Here is a 17505-nt window from a genome sequence, read left to right on the forward strand (position 1 = left end):
TCCCACCAGAACCACATCCCGGGGGACAGCTCCAGTGTCACTCACCACATTCCCACCAGGACCACATCCCGGGGGACAGCTCCAGTGTCACTGCATTCCCACCAGGACCACATCCCGGGGGACAGCTCCAGTGTCACCCACCACATTCCCACCAGGACCACATCCCCCGGGGACGCGCACCAGCTCTCACACCCCTCTCACACCCCTACCCGTACCGCCGGCCCCAGCCCCTTCCCCTCTCCCTGCGGATCGCCCCTCGCTCGGGCGCTGCCCCGGGCGGGCGCTGCGGGCTGCGGGCGCTGCCCGTTGCGGGCGGAGCGGTGCCGGGCTGCGGGCGGAGCGGTGCCGGGGTGCCGGCGGAGCGCGGCGCGGTCCCGGTGATGTCAGGAGCGGCCCGGCAGCGGTGGGCGGTCCTTCCCCGGCTCCCGGCTCGGCTCGGCTCGGCTCCGCTCCGCCCCCGGCTGGGCTGGGAGCGCGGGCAGCCCCGCGGCCCCGCTGCAGTCCCGCTCGCTCCGGCATGGTAAGGCCGTGGGCACGGGGCGGGCGGGCGGGGGCGGGCCGGGCTGCGCGGGGCGCGCCGAGCTCTCACCCTCTCCCCGTCTCTCGCAGCCCCTCTCCGGAGCAGCGCCGGGACCCCGCCGCCTCCAGCCGCGCTCCGCCGGGCTCCGCCGCCCGCCGGCATGAGCGTGAAGCGCCCGGCGCCGGGCGGCCGCCGCTGAGGAGCCGAGAGCGGGACCCCCGGCCGCGCCCCCCGCGCCCGCCCCGCTCCATGGGGCAGCAGCGCCGCTGAGCCCCCCCCGCCCCCGCCCGCCCCCCGAGCCCCCCGCGCCTCGCCCCTCGCCATGGGGCCGCGGCACCTGCTGCTGCTGCCGCTGCTCCTGCTCTCCCTGCAGCTCCTGGCCCTGCTGCCGCTGCTGCCGCTGCCCGCGCAGGCGGCCGGGCCCCCCCGCGCCAAGGGCAACCGGACCCAGGGGGCGGCGGCGGCGCGGCGGACCCCGAAGCCGGGCAGGGAGCTCCTGAACCAGACGCTGGCGGGCCCGGGGGCCGCCGCCCCCACGGCGCTGCCCGGGCGCGGCAAGGGCGCGGGGGGCGGCAAGGCGGCCCCCGGAGGCGGGGGCTCGGCCCCGGCCCACGAGACGTGCTGGGGCTACTACGACGTGAGCGGGCAGTGGGACAAGGAGTTCGAGTGCAACAACAGCCTGACGGGCTTCCGCTACTGCTGCGGCACCTGCTTCTACCGCTTCTGCTGCAACAAGCGCGCCGAGAAGCTCAACCAGAGCCTGTGCCGCAACTACAAGAGCCCCGAGTGGGCCCACCCCACCACGGCCAGCGGCGCCCTGCCCGCCGACGGCGGCGACGGCGGCGACGGGGACGCCAACAAGTACGACCCGGACAAGGACAGCACCAACGCCACCGTGTACATCTCGTGCGGGGCCATCGCCTTCGTGCTCATCGCCGGCGTCTTTGCCAAGGTGGCCTACGACAAGGCGCGGCGCCCGCCCCGGGAGATGAACATTCACAGGTACTTTCGCGAGCATTCACTCCTTCCCCCGCTCCCCCTCGCCGAGCCTCCCCCTTGGCAGAGCCTGCTCAGGGTTTCTCTAGTGAGAAATTGCGGCCACTCGCCCTGGAAGACAGCGTGCTGTCAAGCCAGAAACCCTGGAGCTGCCCACCCGAGGGCTCTCTGAGTTCCCAGCTGTGCAGCCTCCCGAGAGTTTCCCGTGGCATGGCTCCTCCGGGGATTCCCCCTTTGGGTTTGCTGTCCAAGGGCTCGGGTTTTACACTGCTGCCCAGGGGTTCTCCTGCCGAGCTCTCTGCCCGAGGAGTCTCCCTGTGAGGCACCCACTCGGGTCTCTGCGCTTTGCTCTGGCTCTCCATGAGTTTCCCCCGCCAGCCCTTCCAAGGGTTTCCCCAGTGCCATGGCTCTCCGACGGCTGTGCCGCCCGGCCAAACGATTTCCCTTTGTGCTGTCGCTTCGATGGGCTCCCCTTGAGTCATTTATCCGAGGGTTTTCCCTTTGCGAGGGCTGTCAAGGCTTCCCTTGGACAAAGGATTTTCCCTTCCCATCCTCTGCCCTGGAGTTCCTCCTCCCCACGGTGTCACCAGAGCCACCCGCACCCCTCTGGCCATCCCACTGCCCACCCCGGGTCCCGTCCTGGTGCCCCGTGGCTCCTCCCGCGGCCGCGTTTGTGCTCTCCTGCCGCGCCTTCAGCACCGGCTCCGCGGACAGCTCCGGGAGAGCTCCGGGACAGCTCCGGGAGAGCACCGGGAGAGCTCCGGGACAGCTCCGGGACAGCTCCGGGAGAGCTCCGGGAGAGCTCCGGGACAGCTCCGGGAGAGCTCCGGTTAATTCACGGAGAGCTCCGGGACAGCTCCGGGACAGCTCCGGGACAGCTCCGGATGAGCTCCGGGACAGCTCCGGGACAGCTCCGGGACAGCTCTGGATAATGCACGGAGAGCTCCGGGACAGCGCCCCGATAATTCCCGGGCTGTTCCCAGACAGCTCCGGGACAGCTCCCGGATAATTAATTCCCGGGCTGTTCCCGGACAGCTCCCGGATAATTCCCGAATAGCTCCCGGACAGCTCCCGGATCATTCCCGGAGTGTTCCCGGACAGCTCCGCGCTGCCCCGCTCTCCGCTCTGTCCAGAGTCCGTCCCGGAGCTCCACGCGGAGCCGTCCCCGGCACCCCCTCCTGGCCCCGGCATCGTCATTCCCCTCCTGCCCCTGGCATTCCCCTCCTGCCCCCGGCACCCCCTCCTGCCCCCCACATTCTCCCTCTGCACCTCGGCACCCCTTTTTACCCATCGGAGCCCCCTCCTGTTCTCCGGCACCCCGATACCCCCCTCCTGTCCCCCGGAGTGTCCCCCAGCATTCCAGCTTGGCTCCCCTGAACCCTGCACGCCTCCTTCATTCCCCGGGACCCCCCCACATCCGTCCTGCCCCCGGCACTCCCCTCCTGTCCCCGGCACTCCCTCCCTGCCCCCGGGATCCTCAGCAGCCCCCAGACCCCCCCATCTCCCCTCCAAGCCTCCCCAGAGCTCCCCCAGCACAGCAGAGCCACTCTGACCCGCGGGTCCTGTCCTGTCCTGTCCTGTCCTGCCCTGCCCTGTCCTGCCCTGTCCTGCCCTGTCCTGCCCTGTCCTGCCCTGTCCTGCCCGGCCAGGGGGAAGTTTGGGATGTGCAGAGGGGATGGGGAGGGATCAGAACCCCCGGGGGAAGTTTGGGATGTGCAGAGGGGATGGGGATGGATCAGAACCCCCGGGGGAAGTTTGGGATGTGCAGAGGGGATGGGGAGGGATCAGAACCCCCGGGGGAAGTTTGGGATGTGCAGAGAGGATGGATCAGAGCCCCCCTGGTGGTGCCTTCCCCTCGGGGCCGCTGGGGCTGTGTGGGGACGCTCTGGTGGTGGCAGAGCTCTGTCCTTTCCCTTTTCCACTCGGTCCCTCTTAGATCCCTCTGGTCTCAGTCTCAGCCCATCCCTGCCCATCCCTGCGGGCTCGCTGCCCCCTCGCTGCTGTAAGGACAGGAGCTTTCTGTGGCACACACGATCCTGCTGCACAGCAAAAGCTCGGGTGGCTGTAGCAATCCTCCTCCTGGACAAATGCGTGTTCTCTCTCAGTTCATTTTTATTTTATGATGAAAAAGTCCCTCCAAATGATGAGTGCTGCTTGCGTGCCGCGAATGCGAGAGCTGCCTGTGTCTGAACATAAAAACTGGTGAGAGGCTTCTTTAAAAGAGCAGCGCTGGCATCAGGGGGAAAGTCCTCAACTCTAGCAGATAATGCCTGCTAAAAATGATTTTAGTGAAGATTTTTAATCAGAACTCCTGAAATCATCGACCATATTTTTAAGGCTGAACTTCAGCTGCAACCAACAGAGACTCGGGGGAGAAATATTAGTTTTTTAGGAGGAAAAAGAGATGAGTGACGCAGTTTTTATTTATTTGGGGTTATGTTTTTTATTTAGACTCCTCCCTGCAGTGAAGACACACTGTGAGGGTGAGGTTTACATTTGCTGAGGGTCTGGCCCACATATTCCATTCCAAATCCCACCTGCCCCTGGTCCCTGCAAGAATTTAACTCCACAGTGTTAAAAACTACACACAGCTGTGTAGAGGCAGGGGTCCTGCATGTGGCTTAGCCAGAAAATCGTGTTTTGTTAATGAAGGGATGGTTCCCCAGCTGCCCAGCTCTTCTGGCTTCAAGGCAACTTTGCCCGGGCCTTATCTTCACACTAAATTTGGAAATCTGGGTTGGATGTCCATATGTTACTTCTGCTCCAGCTCCAGCCTGCTGCAGGGTTGGATCCTTCACCCTTGGAAATCAGAGCCAGTGTTGCCAGACTTGTCTGGATTCTTCCTGATGTTTTCATTTCTTTGATGCTTGCTTTGCTTTATTTAGATAAGTTCTGCTGAAATGATTCACCTGTGTGTAGAAGTATGAATGGCAGATTGAGTGCTCGGGAAGCTTGACTTCCAGAGCATTTTAAGGAGTTGATTGACTTCTATAATATGGTAGCTGGTAAAAGATTATACCTTTCAGAGCTGTGTTACCTGAACTTGATCAACATCACACGAGGGTTTAAATATTTTGAAGCGCATCTCCCGCACTGGGCTGAATGCTCTGGGTGCTCTCAGCAGAATGTAAATACCAGGAGAGGAATGGTTTGTCTTTGTCTCTGACAGCTGCTGGGGAGGAACAGGGAAGAAGGAAAGCAGGTTGGGGTCAGATATTTCTGTCTGTTTGAGGTCGTGTCGGCTGGAGTGAAGTGTGACATCCACAATAATTCTCTGTAGTGGTGGCGAGTGCATCAAACCTCAGTGTGCATCCTCTGGGAGGAGCAGAGCAGCAGCATGAGCACAACTTGCTACAGGGGCTGGAAAAAGCCTCTTGGGCTCGTATCCCACAGGCAGGGAAGATCAGTGAGAACTTCCCTGCACCTCCCCACGAGCTGGATCACACTGGAAATTTTATTGCCTTGTAAATGCTCACAGAGCAGTGCCGTGTGTGGATGTTATCCCTCTGCCCATTCCTCATGCAGCTTGTATAGAAAATCCTCCTGAACTCAGTGAGAGAGAACATTTTGAGGGAGGCAGGGCTCCTGCAATGTCTTTTGGTGGAAGGAGGGTTTGCAGATCCCCAGGAGAGCTGCCAGTGAAGGGCTGGCTGTGCGTGTGCAGCTCCGAGCTGGAATCAGCTCCAGTTTCCAGGCACTGCCACGTCCCTTTAAAGCAAGGCACTGCTGTGATTCTGGGCTCACAAGCACTGATTCAGGCCTTTCTAACAGCAGTTAAGTGGAAGTGCTTTGAAAACCAGGAGCTGAAATATTCCTATTGTGCAGAAACGCTTGTAAGGCTTTCAATGGAACTGATTTTTTATTTTTTTATTTTTTTGACAAGTGTAGGATCTTTGAGCCTGGCTGTACAGAACTGCCTCTTGCTTTGGGGGTTACACAGCCAGAACTTTGCTGGGCTCCAGGTGGAAGTTGGGGCTGGTTTCTGAGAATCACACCCAGCAGTTTTGTGTGTGCTGATGCTCTCTCGTGCATTGCTGAGGATGGTTTGGTTTTGTCTCATTGCCAGCATTGTTTTCTTTTCTTCAGCATTTCTTAAGTGAAATTTTAGAGGCATTTGTTTTACTTTCGGTCTGGGGGTGAGTTAGGGAATCTCTGAGCAGGGAATATCAGCTGGTTCTTTCAAAGCTGGGTGAGTTTTTCCGCAGCACAAAGGGGTGACACAGAGTGTTCCCATTCCATGGCCACGACCCTGCATCCCCACGCTACAGAACACAAATAATTCACAGATGTAGCCCTGCTCCACGAGCCCTGCTTAGCCTCAGCAGCAGCCACTGAGCTGGGGATGCACAGATTGGAACTGGACTGAAGCATCCCCAGTGCATCCCACTGGTCAGCTGGGGCCAGAGGGACACGGGGGCAGAGCTGGCCCTGGGGCACTGGCGGGAGCCCAGCTGCTCTCCTGGGAAGCTGCACAGGGATTTTTCCCAGCAAAGCTGCTCTGTGTGCTGCTGAAAGGCCTTATCTGGCCCTGCATGGAGCGTGGCTGAGGGGTGGGGAGGGGAGAAGGGAAACAGGCTCCGTGCTGTGCTTCACTTCACCCTCCTCCCACAGCATCTGTGCTGCTGCAAAGAGGGAAGAGATCTGTGCTGCTCTTCCCTTCAGCCCCTGCATCTCCTGCTCTGGGAGTGATAACTGCCAGCTTTTAGAAATGAACATCCTTTGCCCATGTAGAGACCAGAGTTTAATTGATCCACTCCTGCTTGTTTCTGCTCCTTGGCTCTGAACTCCAGCAGGGACCAGAGGCAATGGATGTGTCTGCTCCCAGATCCAAGGAGCTGCTGCTCTGTGTGAGAAACACAGCTCGAAATGCAGCAGGGTTTGTGTTCCTCAGGCTGCATCCCCCACAGCCCAGGGCCCTGTGCTTGCTGAGGGGCTGCTGGAGGGAGCTGCTTTCAGCTGGGAAGGTTGTGAGCAGTGCCTCTCTCCAGCCCTGGTGTTTGAGACAGGGATCACAGGCAGCTCCTTCAGCTCTGCTCTCTGCTGCTGGAGCCAAAGGATCAAACCCCGTGGTCCCCAGGGCAGGGAGGGAGTGCTGTGAACACTCCTGGCCACAGGGACTCTGCAGGAGCTTTTCTTTCTTGGATGCTGCTCCTGCTTCCAGTCTCTTTGCACTGATGTGTTTTTATGCTCTGTCTTTTTTCACTCTGCTCGGACTCACTCGGGTGCCTTTCAGCCGCTCTTTGCCCTGCTTTGAGTTGTTTAATCCTGGTGGTTTCTGAGGCTCTCCTCTGAAGTGCCCTGTCCCTCTCACTGCACAGAATACAGGTCAGACTGAACTAAGAAAAACCAAAAAAGGTGCAGCCATAAAATCCCAGAATCACAGAATGGACGGGGTTGGAAGGAACCTTAAAGATCCTCTCGTTCCACCCCCTGCCACGGGCAGGGGCACCTTCACTGTGACCTCAGACAAGTTCCTAGGACTGGTTCTGTTCCACACCAACCTGCACCTGGTGGGGTTTGGGGTCACTCCTGAGCAGGGACAACACCTGGATCTTGTCCTTGTGCAGGGTCAATGGTCCCATGATGCAGACCCAAACCCAGGCCAGGTGTGTGTCTCTGGGTGCCTGTACCTGTACAAAGCATTTTTCCTTTTGTTTCATTTCCATGCACTGGGAAAGCTCCAGTCTGGAGCTCTGGCTGTGGTTTGCAGTTTGATAATTGGGTTTTTTTGCTGTGTTTTCCTCTCTGAGTCTATTTTATGAAGAGATTGACTCTGTGGGAGCACAGAGGCTGCCTGGCCACTGACATCCTCTGGATGCTTCTGGGCTTCTCCTTTCCCTTTGAACTTCTCCCATTACGAGAGGCCAGGCTCAGGAACCATGCTGCCTCCACCAAACCAGCTCAGTGTCTCTAATTCCCATTTATTTGGCATTTTCCTGCTTGCTAATTAACTTTTTCTGTTAGTCCAACTCCGTCATGAGGTGTCGAGGGAATCCAGTGTAGCTCTGAACTTCCATTCCTTTCAGTTTTGTAATCTCTTATATCCTTAAGTAGCAGTTGATCTCTGTGCCTTTGGAGATCAGACGCCTTTTAAAATTTCTGTTTCACACAAGATCTGAACTTTCTGGGGCAGATGAGATCAGGGCATGTCTGCTTGCCTTTGCCCCCACTCACATGGGCTGGCTGTGCCTCCTCAGATCTGCGTGTGCCCTGCTTGGAGGGCTCAGATATCTCCTTCCCCAGGTGGATAAACACAGAATTCTGCCACAATAAATGCTGGGCTGTGCCTCCTCAGATCTGTGTGCTTGGAGGGCTCAGATATCTCCTTCCCCAGGTGGATAAACACAGAATTCTGCCACAATAAATGCTGGGCTGTGCTCTCACCACAACCTCCTTTGTTGTGAGGGCTCTTCAGAGCAAGCTCAGCTTTGCCCAGTGAGTTCAGAGCCCCAGAGCTGTGCTCAGAGCAGGGGATTTGGTGTGAACCCAGAGCCCCTCTGCTCCACCCTTGCCCAGGTGCACTGTGAGAGCCCTGGGCGCTGTCTCTGTGTTTGTGCCTGGGGATGCACAGCACAAACAGAGCAGGACAGAGCTGGGCCAGCACAGCATCATCCCCACAGCCGTGCACACCCAGCAAGAGCTGCTGGTTTGATTTTCTCTCCTTTCTGTGCTCTGTCCCTGTCCTGCACAGCTCCCTGCCTTCCCCAGCACCCCTGGTGCCTCTCCTGGGTTCGTCTCCTTCCAGGGAGCCTCCCCATTGTCCTGGGAGGAGCAGGGGCTGGAGCTGGGTGGGTGCAGGAGGGAGCTGGGGGTCCCAGGGGCTGCTCCCCCCACAGCCAGCCCGAGCCTCGAGCACCTGGGGGCACCAATCTTCTCCTGCCACCACTGTCCCCAGCAGCCTGGCCATGTCCTGCCCCTGCTGAGGACACTTTGTGCTCAGGGTGGCATCTCTCTGCAGAGAAACACCCCTTGGAAAGGTTCCTTTTAAGGTTTTAATCAGCAAATCTTTACGTGACAGCTTTGTTCTCTTCAGGCTCCCTGTGTGCAGAGGAACTGGTGTCACCCATTTGGTGTCACCCATTTGGTGTCACCCATTCTGGGCTCAGTCACTGCTGGCAATGCCTTGCCCACACCACAGCAGCAGCCAGAGATTATCCAGGTTGGACACTGGGGTCAGCTGTGTGAAGTGGTTTTCTTTAGAGCTGGATTAAATTCCTGGAACTTCCCAAATTGTGTTTGGCATTCAGATTTCCCAGGAGACATCTGATTTTTCCTGTGTGCCCTGGGCACACAGAACCTGGCTGGCAGCCTCAGGAATGTGGGAACCTGTTGGGAAGCTGGTTCAGGCACAACTAACACCAAAGAAATCTTCATGCATCTGCAGCCTTTTATTGTTCTACAGTCCAGCCTTTCACACTCTTCATGCCACAGGCACTGCCCCATGTGCCCTCTGCTCCCTCTGTGGTTGCTCAGCACACCTGGGCACTCCAGGTCTCATCACTCTCAACACTGCTCACCTGTCCTGCCCAGGTGTAGCCAGTTAGGGACTCCCAATTACCCCAAACTCGGTGCCTACACCAGGAACCTCCCAGGACTGGCCAGCCCTGGGCATGCAGGACCCAGCTGGAAGGGTCTGGAACATGGGAATGCCCCTGGAATGTGGGAATGCCCCCAGGAGTGGCCAGCCCTGGGCACACAGGACCCAGCTGGAAGGGTCTGGAACACGGGAATGCCCCTGGAATGTGGGAATGCCCCCAGGAGTGGCCAGCCCTGGGCACACAGGACCCAGCTGGAAGGGTCTGGAACACGGGAATGCCCCAGGAATAGGGGAATGTCCCAGCACTGGGCATCCCTGGGCATGCAGGACCCAGCTGGAAGGGTCTGGAATATGGGAATGCCCCAGGAAAGGGGGAATGTCCCAGGAATGTCCAGCCCTGGGCACACAGGACCCAGCTGGAAGGGTCTGGAACACGGGAATGCCCCAGGAAAGGGGGAATGTCCCAGGAATGTCCAGCCCTGGGCACACAGGACCCAGCTGGAAGGGTCTGGAACACGGGAATGCCCCAGGAAAGGGGGAATGCCCCAGCACTGGGCATCCCTGGGCACACAGGACCCAGCTGGCAGCCCCTGGAACACGGGAGTGCCCCAGGAAAGGGCAGCCCCAGGTGTGCTCAGCACCTGGAGCTGCCCAGGGCACGGAGCAGGTGTGGGGACAGCAGCCAGGCCGTGGATAATGCACAGCTGCTCTCTGTGGCAGTGGCTGGGACCCAAGTGCTGTCCCTCAGAGAGAGCTGTCCCTTCCAGGTGAGCTGGCTCCAGGCTGGATAAATGCATCTCCTGCAATAACTGCCTCTTTCTTTCCCAGTTACTAACAGAGCATAGGGGAGTCTTTAACCTGGCTTTTTTTGTAGTGAAATCCTGGCTGTGCTGGAGTGATTGGAGTTCTGCCACCAGCTCCATCCCTGCTCTGCTTTTAGCAGCTGCAGCTCAGCCAGGCACTGCTCCCTTCCCAGCTCTGCCAGACCCATTTGGTCACTCTCCTTCCACTCCTCCCCAAACTCATGGGGACTTGGAGCAGGAAGTTCTGTTTTCTAGCACCCTCTTGCTAAGGTCTGCATGAGAGGGGATTTTCAGAAGGTGAATCAGTGAAGTTTTGAGGTGCAGCCCCTGCACTGCTGGGAACAAGCAGCTCTTCCCATCCAGCACCCCCAGACCCCTCAGACCAGCCCCATTTCCCTCATTTCCCTCATTTCCCTCCCAGCCTGCTGGAGCTGCCACCAGAGCTGCCCTGGTGACAGCAGGAGGGACACCCATGTCCCTGAACACTCCCCAATTAACACTCACACTGTTAATTGGTGTTGGCAATCTGGGTATGGGGAAAGTGGGACAATACAGCCAAAAAGGCTGTGGGGAGGACAGCAGGACACTGAGGGAGCACATTGAGGGTTCTGGGCTGGCTTAGAGGGGCAAGGTGAGCTGGTCCCTCCCAGCCCTGCAGCTTCACCTTCTCCCTGACTGCAAAGCCACTTTCCTGAGCCCAGCAGAGAACTGGGGCTGCCCCAGGAAAATCAGGGCACTTCATGTGTCCATGAGACTCACAGAGGGGAAAAACCTTGGAGTATCCAAGGGGAAACCATTGGCTGCTGTGGCACTGGGTGCCCTTGATTTTCAAAGAGGGGAAAAACCTTGGAGTATCCATGGAGAAACCATTGGCTGCAGTGGCACTGGGTGCCCTTGATTTTCACAGAAGGGAAAAACCTTGGAGTATCCATGGAGAAACCATTGGCTGCTGTGGCACTGGGTGCCATTGCTTTTCACAGAGGGGAAAAACCTTGGAGTATCCAAGGAGAAACCATTGGCTGCCATGGCACCGGGTGCCCTTGATTTTCACAGAGGTGAAAAACCTTGGAGTCTCCAAGGGGAAACCATTGGCTGCAGCTGCACTGGGGGCCATTGCTTTTCACAGAGGGGAAAAACCTTGGAGTATCCATGGGGAAACCACTGGCTGCCGGGGCACTGGGTGCCATTGCTTTTCACAGAGGGGAAAAACCTTGGAGTATCCAAGGGGAAATCATTGGCTGCTGTGGCACTGGGGGCCATTGCTTTTCACAGAGGGGAAAAACCTTGGAGTATCCAAGGGGAAACCATTGGCTGCCGTGGCACTGGGTGCCATTGCTTTTCCCTGGGAATGGCAGGGAGAGCTCAGCCATGCAAGCAATCCCTGCTGAGCACAGAGCCCAAGGTAGGCTCAGAGCTGTGCTGACATCAAGCCCTGCAAGCTGGTTAATCCATTTTTCTGCCTCGTGGTTCTCCTTTAAAAACCACTGCAAGCACTGCTGGGGTTGGAGCTTTGTTTGAGCAGGGATTTCAGGGTGGGGAGATCCTGGTCTCAGTCAGTTTTAAGGGAGTTTGGCCTAGGCAGGGGGGGGGTTTGGTGTCACTGTGAGGAGGTGCCAGGGCTGGGGCCAGCAGGGGCTCCTGATGGAGCCTCTGTGTGCCAGGAGCAGTTTGTGATGATGGAGAGGCACCATAACCCAGGGCTGAAGTGAATTAGAGAGGGCAGATGAGATACCAAACAATAGCCAGGCAAGCCTGGAAATCCTTGCAGCAGATGCACAGAAAGAAACAGAGCTTTTAAGCCATATTTTTATATTTTATTATTACTGCTTTTGTCGCATTTTTTTTCCTCTGTTTATGGTATGAACTCAGCTGCTTTGGATTCACAAGTACAAACACTGAACTCTATTCTGTTCTATTCTGAAATACTGAATTCTAGCTGTGTTAAAATACATTTTCCCCCCTTTTTTTTTTCCTGTCTCCCCAGGGCTCTGGCCGACATCCTAAGGCAGCAGGGACCAATCCCAATCGGACACTGTGAAAGAGAGACAATCTCGGCCATAGATACCTCCCCCAAAGAGAACACCCCAGTCAGGACCTCCTCCAAAAACCAGTACACACCAGTACGCACCTCCAAGAGCAACCCAGGTAAGTGCTGCTCCCTCTGCCACATTTCCTGAAAAACCCCTTTGCCCAGGAGTTTCCTCCGGGGAAGCTGAGAACCCTCAGAGAGAAATGAAAACAAAAATTATCTGATTGCTTCTGCTGTGTTTTGCTGCTTTGGAATGTGGTTTGGAGATTGTTTATCCAACATGTGAATTGTTTTTTTCTTAATGACCAATCACAGTCCAGCTGTGTCGGGGCCCCTGGCGAATCACAGGTTTTTCATTAATATCTTGTTAAGCCTTCTGTGAGATCCTTTCTCTGTTCTTTAGTATAGTTTTAGTATAGATATAATATAATATAATATAATATAATATAATATAATATAATATAATATAATATAATAATGAGCCTTCTAAGAACATGGAGTCAGATTCTCAATTCCTCCTTCATCCTGGGAGGAAGCAAATGCCACACTTGGGTACACGAGGAGTGAGGGATTATGGCCAGTGAGCAGGGACAGCTGGGACATCACCCTCAGGGTGACAGGGGTCCAGAGAATGAGTCCTGAGGGCTCAGGGAGCTGGGAAGGGGCTCAGCCTGCAGAAAAGGGGGATCAGGGGCAAATTCTGGCTCTGCACAGCTCCTGACAGGAGGGGACAGCCCCAGGTTGGGCTCTGCTCCAGGGAACAGGGACAGGAGCAGAGGGAACGGCCTCAGGCTGGGCCAGGGCAGCTCAGGGTGGGCACAGCAGGAATTTCCCCATGGAAAGGGGGCTCAGGGATTGGAAATGCCCAGGGAGGGTTGCAGTGCCCATCCCTGGAGTGTCCAGGGAGTTCCTGGAGGTGGCACCGAGTGCTCTGGGCTGGGGACAGGGTGGGGATCAAGGTGGACTCAATCCTCCTGGAGGCCTTTTCCAGCCTCAGTAATGCTGGGATTCTGTGCCATTGACACCTTCTGGGATAGTGCTGGGGTTCTGTGCCATTGACACCTTCTGGAATAATGCTGGAGTTCTGTGCCATTAACTCTTTCTGGAATAATGCTGGGATTCTGTGCCATTGACTCTTTCTGGGATAGTGCTGGGATTTTATGCCATTAGCACCTTCTGGAATAATGCTGGAATTCTGTGCCATTAACTCTTTCTGGGATAATGCTGGGATTCTGTGCCATTGACTCTTTCTGGAATAATCCTGGCATTCTGTGCCATTGACTCTTTCTGGAATAATGTTGGGATTTTATGCCATTAACTTCTTCTGCAATAATCCTGGCATTCTGTGCCATTAACTCTTTTCGGAATAATGCTGGGATTTTATGCCATTAACTCTTTCTGGGATAATGCTGGGGTTCTGTGCCATTAACTCTTTCTGGAATAATGCTGGCATTCTGTGCCATTAACTCTTTCTGAGATAATCCTGGCATTCTGTGCCATTGACTCTTTCTGGAATAATGTTGGGATTTTATGCCATTAGCACCTTCTGGAATAATGCTGGGATTTTATGCCATTAACTTCTTCTGCAATAATCCTGGGATTCTGTGCCATTGACTCTTTCTGGAATAATGCTGGGATTCTGTGCCATTGACTCTTTCTGGAATAATGCTGGGGTTCTGTGCCATTGACTCTTTCTGGAATAATGCTGGGATTTTGTGCCATTGACTCTTTCTGGAATAATGCTGGGGTTCTGTGCCATTAGCTCCTTCTGGAGGCTCCGTGTCTCCTGCCTGGCTCCTGCTGCTCAGGGCACAGGGATGCAGAAGGAAAGGGCAGCAGGAATTCCTGGCTGGCAGCTGGAGGCACCAGCTGGGTGCTGCAGGTCTGGCTTAGGGGCTGTGCTCAGGCTCTGCAAACCTGAGAGGAGATAAATGGGAAGCTTTGGGGGGAAATGCTGATTGCAGGACCTCTGCCTGTTATCTAAGGATCCCAAGGGGTTTTTGAGACTTTCTGGGGCAGAATGAGGCAGGGAAGGACCAGAGCACAGAGCTGTGAGCAGATCACACCTTATGATGGAGTTGGACTAACAGAAAAAGTTAATTAGCAAGCAGGAAAATGCCAAATAAATGGGAATTAGGGACCCTGCAGAGTGACAGCACCTGGGCAGGAGCTGCTGGCCCTGCCTGAGGATGGGGACAAGAGGCCAGGAAGGGACAGGCAGGATGTGAGCAGCACCCAGCCCCTGCTTGGGTGATGTTTGCTGGGCTGTGTGAGGGGGAAAAGCCATCGCAGGGAGTGCAGGAAAAGGAGAGATCCCCAAAGGCACCAAGGGGAGCTCTGCCAGCACAGCTCAGCTGGACTGAGCCCTCAGCAGCCCCTGGCACAGCTGGGAAGGGAGAATTGCCCAAAAGAACTCGTTCCTGGCTCAGCTGGGGCCACCATCAGCTCACAGATCCCAGCAGACGGAGCTGATCACTCACAGAGATCACAGCTCAGAAACAGCTTTACAGGTAATGTTTGCTTGTGATGTTTTATGGTCAGAGCAGGGCAGTGCCTGAGGTGTCTGTGCTCAGTTATGAGCTAAATTTCAGATTATTGCTGGGAATAGGAAATTGTGTGAGTGGATGGTAGAATCTTTCAGTTGGGAAGAAGCAAAACTTTGGAAACAAGTACGTGTTCTAGCTACAATAGAATAAAGCTGGTCAGCCCTGGTGTGGAGTAGAAAATCAGCAGTGCTTGGTTTTGGGGGACAAGGGGAATAAAGGGAAAAAGAAAATTCAAAAGGAAAAAAAAAGAGGGAAATGGGGAGAGCTGAGGAAAAAGAGGAAAACAAGTATGGGAAACAAGGATGTGTTGTATCTTAAATAGAATAGAGCTGCTCAGCCCTGGTGTGGAGAAAAAAAATCAGCAATGCTTGTTTTTGGGAACAAGGGGAAGAAGAGGAAAAATAAAATTAAAAAAAAAAAAGAAAAAAAAAAGAAGGTAATAGGGAGAGCTGGAGGAAAAAGAGGCAGCAATATGGAATAGCAGGATCCAGGCAAGGCACTGCTCACTGGGGCTGCAAATTGGCTCCAGGAGCCCAGAGCTGCAGGGCTGGAAAGCAGCACAGGGCTGGTGGCTGTGGCTCACTGAGGAGCCCAGGGCAGGAGAGAGAAGCAGCCAGGAAGGTTTGTCCTCCTTGCACAGGGGCTGATGGAGCCTGGTGCTTGTTTGACTTGGAGCTTCTGTTTCCCAACTTATAATTGGAAGGGTGCCCCTAAGTCCTGCTAAATAAACCTCGGCTTCATTTTCTGTGAGGCTGCCCTGGTGTCCGTGGGCAGGATGGTTCTGGTGACAGTGACAAACGGAGCTGGCTGTGCCTGAGCTGCAGGGCCCAGCAGGGCAGCCTGGGCAGGTCCTGCTGGGGGCACAGAGAGGAGTCCACGTCCCACTGCTGCTCCAGAGGAATTCCAGGCTGGTTTGGGCTGGGAGGGACCTGGCAAAGCTCCTGTCCCACCCCTGCCATGGCAGGGACACCTCCCACTGCCCCAGGGACACCTTCCCCTGTCCCAGGGACGCCTCCCATTGTCCCAGGGACGCCTCCCACAGTCCCAGGGACACCTCCGACTGCCCCAGGGACACCTCCCACTGCCCCAAGGACACCTCCCACTACCCCAGGGACGCCTCCCATATCCCAGGGACGCCTCCCATTGCCCCAGGGACACCTCCCATTGCCCCAGGGACACCTCCCATTGCCCCAGGGACGCCTCCCATTGCCCCAGGGACACCTTCCCCTGCCCCAGGAGCTCCCAGCCCCAGTGTCCAGCCTGGCCCTGGGCACTGCCAGGGATGCAGGGGCAGAGGATGGCAGGGAGTGTGGCACGTGCCACCCCTGGGGCTGCAGGGTGTCCCCAGCTCAGTGCCACGGTCACTGCCAGCTCCAGGAGGGACAGGGACAAGGGACACAGGTGCTGTCCCTGCAGGGCACCCAGAGGGGCTCATCTGCACCCACAGGTGAAAATCCACTGATGAGCACCTCGGGGAGAACCAGAGGGGTTTGGGGTGGGAGGGACCTCAAAGTTCATCTCACTCCACCCCTGCCATGGCAGGGACACCTCCCACTGTCCCAGGGACATCTCCCCCTGTCCCAGGTGCTCCCAGCCCTGTCCAGCCTGGCCTTGGGCGCTGCCAGGGATCCAGGGGCAGCCCCAGCTGCTCTGTGCCAGGGTGTCCCTGTGGGCACAGTTTGGGGTGGTTGGGGTTCAGGCTGTGTGTGACACACAGTTTGGGGTCACTGACAGATTTTATGAAAATCCTTTCGCCAGGATTTTTCTCCTGGGAAGCTGCGAAGCCTCAGAAAACAAATGTAAACAGTGATTATCAGATTGCTTGGAATGTGGGCTGGAGATGGTTCACCAGCAGGTGCATCTTTGATTGCTTCCATGTGAATTGTGTTGACTTAATGGGCAATCCCAGTCCAGCTGTGTCAGGACTCTGGTCAGTCACAGGTTTTTATTATCATTTCTTTTCTAGCCTTCTGATGTCTCCTTTCTCTTTCTTTAGTGTAGTAATATAATATAATATAATATAATATAATATAATATAATATAATATAATATAATATGTATCAGTCTTCTGAAACATGGAGTCAAGATTCTCATCTCTTCCCTCATCCTGAGGACCCTCAAACACCACCACAAGACTCTGGCCTAGATTTATATTCTGTATACTCTGTTGGCCTCTTCATTTTCAGAATATCCATTGCCTCTGCACTGCTCTGGATGCAGGGGATGCACTGCTCTGGATGCAGGGGATGCACTGCTCTGGATCCAGGGGATTCACTGCTCTGGATCCAGCCCCAGAGGTGCCAGGGGAGGGCTGAGCACAGGACACTTTGCCCAGGGTTAAAATCTGCTCCTCACCTGTGCTGGGACCTGCAGCAGGTGTGGAGAAGAGCTCGTGGCCAGGATCCCCACTTGGAATGCAGCAAACAGCACAGGCCAGGGCTCTGATTAGCCTGATCTATCTGGGGAAGGCTTTTAATGAGCAGCTTGAGTCAGGATGTTCCAGGGATGGAGGCATTCAAAGTGCTGCTTTCAGCAGTGCCTCGCACCCAGAGGCGCATTCTGAGCTCCTTCTGAACGTGAACAAACGCAGGGCAGGCCTTAAATCTTCATGGGAATTGTGGCAAACATCTCCAGGAGAGCCCAGGGCAGCGTGGGGAGCACTTCCAGCCTGAGCAGCACATGGGGAAAGGGCTCTGTGCCCCTGGCCCTGCTCCCCACGGGCTCAGCAGGGCTCTGCCCTTTCCTAAAGCCCAGGGGATGCAGGTTCATTCTGCTTCATCAGTGCCTTGCCCCAAAACCCAGAGGATAAGGGTTATCAGAACCTTCCCCCAAAACTCAGAGGATCCAGGTTATCAGAACCTTCCCCCAAAGCCCAGGAGATCCAGGTTCCCTCTGATTTATCAGAACCTTCCCCCAAAGCCCAGGGGATTCAGGTTCATTCTGGTTCATCAGTGCCTTCCCCCAAAGCCCAAGGGGATCCAGGTCCAGAACCTTCCCCTAGAGCCCAGGAGGTCCAAATTCCCTCCAGGTTTTCAGTGCCTTCCCCTAAAGCCCAGGGGATCCAGGTTCATTCT

The 17505-nt window shown here is 56.1% G+C and overlaps 1 protein-coding gene across 17 annotated transcripts in view; it reads left to right on the plus strand.

Moving 5' to 3' along the window:
• Positions 1-371: 371 nt before the first annotated feature.
• SHISA6 (shisa family member 6) overlaps positions 372-17505 on the plus strand; it is a 166970-nt gene continuing 149836 nt past the window's right edge. For 16 of the 17 annotated variants that reach the window (XR_013184811.1, XR_013184812.1, XR_013184813.1 and 13 more), the window contains exons 1-3: positions 372-520; positions 610-1522; positions 11841-12001. Coding sequence is in view for 2 of the 17 variants with exons in the window: in XM_054645224.2 (XP_054501199.1) it covers positions 843-1522; positions 11841-12001 (841 nt within the window). In the remaining 15 variants the exon portion in view is untranslated. The remainder of the gene's footprint in view (positions 521-609; positions 1523-11840; positions 12002-17505) is intronic. The other variant, XM_077188510.1, reaches the window with a different exon arrangement.

Source organism: Agelaius phoeniceus, chromosome 19 (genome assembly GCF_051311805.1).
Source record: "Agelaius phoeniceus isolate bAgePho1 chromosome 19, bAgePho1.hap1, whole genome shotgun sequence".
Lineage (NCBI taxonomy): Eukaryota > Metazoa > Chordata > Aves > Passeriformes > Icteridae > Agelaius > Agelaius phoeniceus.